The 6,523-nt window shown below is 37.2% G+C and overlaps 1 protein-coding gene across 2 annotated transcripts in view; it reads left to right on the plus strand.

The window, feature by feature from the left end:
* The first annotated feature begins 1,350 nt into the window (after window positions 1-1,350).
* LOC107701343 (receptor-interacting serine/threonine-protein kinase 2-like) overlaps window positions 1,351-6,523 on the plus strand; it is a 21,681-nt gene continuing 16,508 nt past the window's right edge. For both annotated transcript variants that reach the window (XM_016503334.1, XM_016503333.1), the window contains exons 1-5: window positions 1,351-1,959; window positions 3,459-3,612; window positions 3,779-3,934; window positions 4,940-5,097; window positions 5,923-5,972. In XM_016503334.1, the coding sequence (XP_016358820.1) occupies window positions 1,769-1,959; window positions 3,459-3,612; window positions 3,779-3,934; window positions 4,940-5,097; window positions 5,923-5,972 (709 nt within the window). In that variant the 5' untranslated portion in view covers window positions 1,351-1,768. The remainder of the gene's footprint in view (window positions 1,960-3,458; window positions 3,613-3,778; window positions 3,935-4,939; window positions 5,098-5,922; window positions 5,973-6,523) is intronic.

The raw sequence follows: 6,523 nt of genomic DNA on the forward strand, positions 1-6,523 counted from the left end.
CAAACAATGCAGAATGAATTGCCGTGTTTTCGAGTAAAATATGGTGCTGAATCAGTGCTGAAAGAATCGGTTGAATGAATGATTAAATGACTCAATCAGAAAGACAGTCGCTTGTCGCCATCTACTGGCGAAATAATGTAACTTGCAGAAAAGTAAGTCACTCATAAACTTATACGTATATACACTTATACTTATACTTACACCCTACACAGACTGACACTGTCTGGATTAAAAAAATAATAATAATAAAATAAAAAACATTGAAAAGCAGTGACATTTATGTCATGAAGTTTTATAGTTAGGTGTTTCAAATTTCAGATGGTTATCTCTCTTCCGCAACTGATGTAACTTTACATTAAAAAAATACCAAATAACTTTTAACCTCCTACACACACACACACACACACACCAGATTTATAATAATATACTTGGTTGTTGTTGCCACTATCATCAGCATTAAAGGGATAGTTCACCTTCAATTGCTGGTCCCCCATTGACTTGCATACTATGGAAGGGTTAGGGTTAGCTGAATTGTCAGCATAAATTTCTTTAAAGTTTCTCTATTTGTTATAACAGGCTGGATGCAGTGCCATATTATTGTGAGGAAAATCTCTTGTTGGGAATTCCCTTTGTTACGTCAAAATGGAATCACCCTGGAAGCCTTCATGGGTCAAAAACATGTACAAAGGTCAGACCGATGTCTCTGACCATTTTTTTAACAGTTCAATCCAGTTCAAAAACGTGGATGATAAAACATTATAAATCTCTATTATTATATTATCGCATGATCCTTATACAATTATTATAAACGAAATAAATAAATAAACACAAATTGTGTTGAAATTGTGTACTGAATAGTGTATAAAATGTCACAGCAAACGTCCAGATAACGATATTTTCAGCAGTTGTGTGTAAGTTAGCCAATGTGTGATTATGTGTAAAAGTTCATATATGCTTAAAAAATAAAATAAAATAAAAAGCTGCTATTCACAGTTCACACTGTTCAGCTCTGGTGAATGCACCCCAAAATTGTCATCAAATCAAATGTGGAACCCTTCGACACCCGGAAGCTGAAGTCACAGTCGTGTTTTCGGCTTTGTTTTTCCCCCTACCTGTATTCCGAGAAATCCCGCCCCCTGCGACAGGATTGGCTGTAAGGGTTTAAAAGACGTCTGCGATTGGCCAGTTGAGATGTCATTCATCTATCCGCGGCAAACAGTGATCAGTTCAAGGGCGGGACTAAATGGGTGGTTACACACACACACACACACACACACACACACACACACAAAACATAACGTTGAGGTTTTAGTCAGACCCACTCATTGTCTCATTCACACACCTGCGCAATATTTGACGAGCTCTCACCCACCGCCACGACCACGTTTCGTCACCTTTAAATCTCAAACTGTGGTGGTTTTATTTCATTGTGGCGGTAATTTGCAGTTTGTTTACGGCGTGATATAAAATGCGTTGTTCGGATTGGGGGCGTGTCTCCGAGCGCGAGCTGTAGGACTCATATCTTTCCCATGTTATTCAGTGACACTTTTAACAAGGATATTTTGACTACATTTAGTAGTCAGACAGATGCACCCAAACGCCTATTTCTGGATACTATAGTAAGCAGATTAGACCGCCTTTCACAACATGTAGGTACATGCGCGATATTTTGTCTCTCTGTGAGGGTTTTCAGCAGTAGCAGTGCGCTTTCAGTTCCCCTTTCTAGTGAAGGTGAACGGGCCCGTCTCATCTCCTAATATCCTGAAACATGGAGCACACCGGCTGCGTCAACATCTGCAGTCTCACCAGCACCTTACCGGTGATCCCGTATCGGAAACTAACGGACCTGCACTACCTCAGTAAAGGAGGCTTCGGGACCGTGTTCAGGGCGCAGCACAGCGACTGGCGCACCACGGTGGCGATCAAGTGCTTGAAACTGGATTCACCGGTTGGTGAGAGGTAGGTTCAGGTAGCTGTCTACTTTGCTTCCTTTTTACCTCAAATGCACGGTTCCTAACCCACTGCCAAAATCTGATGTACTTCTTTGGTTGTTAGGCTTTTTAATGTGCTGCGATTGTTTCAGTCTGGTAGTCTGACCGTAAATGCTGGTTGTTGCAGGTTTTTAGGAAAGGATACAGTGCATATAAGGTCACTGATTTAAACGTATGCAGTACTTACGTACACACGTGAAGTATGCGATCAGACGGCATGCTTTAAAGGTACTGCAGTTGGGAACTGTATGTTCAAGATGTTTGTTTGAATGCATTTTTAGTCATGTGACCGCTATAAAGTGAGAATATGATAAGATGCTCTTTCTGGGCAAACACTGACTGTAAGAGTTGCAGGTCAGACAATTCTTGTCCACAATTCAGGGTTTCTAAAATCATAGAAAACCTGGAAATGTCATGGAGTGTGATTTCCAGGCCTGGAAAAGTCATGTAAAGCAGTGAAATGTTGAAAACTTTCATTTTAAAGTCAGGGAAATGTTTAGAGTGAAAATTAAAGTAATCGTTCACTTAAAATGAAAAGTTCCGCCATCATGTTGTTCCAAACTTGTATGATTATTTTCTTCTGCTGAACACAAAAAGGAGAAATTCAGAAAAATGTACTTGTCACTGTTCAAGGGATGCACTTATTTTAGAGATTTTGTATGAGCTGATATTGGATAATTAATGGGAAATATGGTGGAAATGAGCATCTATGCTGTCATCTATCACTCAGTGATAGTTCACACACACAAAAAAAAGAAAATTGTTGTCATTTCTCACACGTGGGTGTGTCATTCCAAACCCATAAGACTTTTCTTCATCTTTGAACAAATGAAAATATTTTTATGCAATTGACTTACAAGAAAGGTAAGGTAAAAAAAAAATCTCTCAGATTTCATTAAAATATTTTAATTTGTGTTTTGAAGATGAATGAAAGTCTTATGGTTTTAAAACCACGTCAGTGTGAGAAATGAGGATCGAATTTTCATTTTTGGTGATATTATAACAGTGAGGCGATATATACTCACTTGTAGCATTTTAAATGATTGATTTTAGTTTGTTGTGTTTTAATTTATTCAGGGAAAAAAAATATTTTAGTATCATACAAATCCAATAATGTGAATATAATTACCAGCTTATCAGTATTGTCCAGAATTGTATATTGTTTATTTTAATATTGAATATAGTTTCAATACTCTTTCTATATAATTAATATCATTTGTATACTCTTTCTGTGTTGTTATAATGAGTGGCCTTCAAAAAGGACGACATAAAAGTGTTGTCATTTATGAACTGTGCCAAGATTGTCAAGATTTTCGTAGAACAAAGTCCAGGGAAGAATGGATAATGGAAAGAAAAATGGGAAAAAAGCTGTGGGAATCCAGGCACTCAATAATTGATATTTCATTATATTGTCTAGTGACAGAAAAAAAACTACAGCCCTTGTCTGATCTTTTACCTTTTTTACAGGGAAAGGAATTGTTTATTGAAGGAAGCTGAGGTGCTTCACAAAGCTCGATTTAACCACATCATCCAGATCTTTGGGGTGTGTAATGAGCCCGAGTTCTTCTGCATTGTGACTGAGTACATGACCAATGGATCACTGGATGAGCTCCTACATGAGGTATAACTGTACAAACAGCATTCCTTTTACATGACATACTTCCTGTTTTGTCTAGTAGTATTAGTGTAATGGACAATTCACTTTGAGTAATGTACAGTTTCACTTTCTGCTTTGTGGCATACAGGTTCTTGAATGTTCACTTCTGTATTTTCTTATTGCGTTACAGAAAGATATGTACCCAGTGGTGGCCTGGACATTGAAGCTGCGTATTCTTTATGAGATCGCTTTAGGAGTAAACTTCCTCCACAATATGTCACCACCCCTTCTACACCATGATCTTAAAACTCAGAACATCCTGATGGATGGGGAGTACCATGTTAAGGTTTGTGCAGATTTGCTTGAAGATGTCTCCATACCCCATTTTATTAGACTTTCACATGTGTGTTTGGATGCATTAGTAGATATTTTTTCCTGGAACTTGCAAATGAAAGCAGTTATTGAGTTATTTGAACGTCAAGGTGATCAACTATTGATGTTTTTGTTGTCATTTGAGCTGTATTTGCTGAACTCCATGTTTGTCTGAATGTTATTAGTGTCTGTATCTTTAATGTTTCTTTCCCAAGTTGGAATGTCTTACTCCTATAAAAAGCCTCTTTTGTTCCCTTTTAAATATAATAAATGAATAATACTCTTACTTTTGAAATGAGCTATGCCTTAACATGTCATAATTCATATGGATTTTAAAAAATACCATAATCATTCATTATTTATTCTCTGGGAAGTCTGCAAACCTTTATACAACTTTAAAGGGATAGTTTGCCCAAAAATGAAAGTTCTGCCATAATGTAAATTCAAACCTGTGTGGCTTTCTTCTGTGGAACACAAAAGGAGATATTTTGAATAATGTACTGTCACTATTTTACTTGCAATTACAATAGGGACCGGAGCTCTGAAGCTTCAAAAAGGACACAAAAGCACCATAAAAGTATCATGAAAGTGCTTCATGTGATTTGTGTGCTGTAATTCAAGTCTTCTGAAACCATATAATAGTGTTGCATGAGGAACAGACTGAAGTTTTTAGTTGTTATTCACTAAAAAGGTCTTGGCATCCAGCCTTCAAAACCCAAGTCTTCTTTCATTCTAATTGGAAAATGGATAAAAAAAAATGCAAGCAAATTATTATTATTTTCTTTTGCTTTCAAAAGAATTTTGTAACAAGGGTAACAATGTAGTTCAGTGGCACCTTTTTTATTTTAAATCTTGACAGACTCTATCGAAAAGCCCATTTTGGTTCATAGTATTTTTTGAAGTATAATATATTTTGTTGTAACTTTACATTGGCCTCTCGGATCTAAAGTGCATCTTGTATGTATTTGTTTATGAATAGATAGCTGATTTTGGCTTATCTAAATGGCGCCAGCTCTATATCACTAAAGGGTCCAGCTCCAAACCTGCCGAAATGGGAGGCACAGTCATTTATATGCCACCTGAGGAGTACGAACCTTCCAAGAACCGCAGAGCGGATGTCAAATATGACATGTACAGGTCAGTTTCTGTAGATTTTATAAAGCTTCCAGTTTTGACAGGATGAGTGAACTTCATTCTGAGTTTCATATTATTTCTACTACAGGCTTTTAAAGTACTGCTCTTTCAGTTCCTGTATTTTTCGGGGGGCATCCCCTTAAGACGTTCAGCTGTCCTTATAGCACCATGGCCCCAGTCTGTTGCTGACTCAGCAAAATTCCTGTCAGATGAGAGACATGTTCCACCCTTAATTTATCTCCAGTTCATATGGTGAGCCTGGAAATGTCAGGGAATTTTCAAAGTGATTTCCAGGCCTGGAAAAGGCAGGAAACATTTTTCTAGTTACTCTTATCTCTAAAATATTTTATCGACTAGAAACCTATAAAAGCCAAGTTACAAGTGAATGGAAAAGTCATGGGAGTTCATTGATTAACAGATGTGCAAACCCTTTGATTGGGAGGGAGGAATATAGCAGTACAGGATATTGGGAATTATGGGTGGATTTTTATAATACTTTACCAATTTTCCAGAACAAAGAGAGAGGCTGGGGAAAAAAACATTAACCAGTTTCTGGGTTTAATCATAGCTCACCAAAACTGCTCATGAAAGAGGGCTTTATTTTGTTCTTTCACTGCTATGGTCCAAAAAGAGAAGTGATATAGAAACTAAATGTCAACTTGCCAACATATCTGAGGTTTTGTGATCTTAGTCAGAGGGCATGTTGAAATTATTACTCTGATAGGACAGTGTGTTTTATCTCCAAAGGGGGATTGCCAGAAGTGGATGTAGAGACTTTACAGCAGCAGCGAAACCATTCTCTCATCTGTTCTGTGCTTCCTCTTTCAGTTACGCCATCATCATGTGGGAAGTGCTTTCAAGACGGATACCATTTGAAGGTAGGGTCCATTGGGTGATCATGAATTATAGAAAGTGTACCTATGGGTTCCGTGACAGTCACGTAGTTCATATGTCGTATGTCACATTCTGAATGCTCTTGAATGTGGCCCAAATGTGCGTGAACATCGAAAATACTGAACAAAGCATTTTTTTTCATTTGTTTTTTCATTTTCGCATACATATAAACATATCCAAACTTAAAAAATAAGGACAATTTTGACCTTATATGTTCTCATTTCTTATAACAACATGCAGAATAAGCCAATATCTTAAACAAAAGAGGACAACCAATCTCCAGTAACACAGATGAATCAGTAGCTTCAGCGTTACACAGGGCCCATAGTCATGAAAATTCTTAGTGCAAAGAGTTGCTCCTAGTGACAAAATTCTTAAAAAACATGGGTGTTTCCCATTAGAATTAAAGAGAGGATCCTAGTTAAGATAAAAGTTACTCACAAATCAATCTTAACCCTTAAAAGAGCTCTTAAAGGGTTAGTTCACCCCAAAATGAAAATTCTGTCATTAATTACTCACCCTCATGTCGTTCCAA

The sequence above is a fragment of the Sinocyclocheilus anshuiensis genome, unplaced genomic scaffold (genome assembly GCF_001515605.1).
Source record: "Sinocyclocheilus anshuiensis isolate Anshui unplaced genomic scaffold, SAMN03320099.WGS_v1.1 scaffold1726, whole genome shotgun sequence".
Classification (NCBI taxonomy): domain Eukaryota; kingdom Metazoa; phylum Chordata; class Actinopteri; order Cypriniformes; family Cyprinidae; genus Sinocyclocheilus; species Sinocyclocheilus anshuiensis.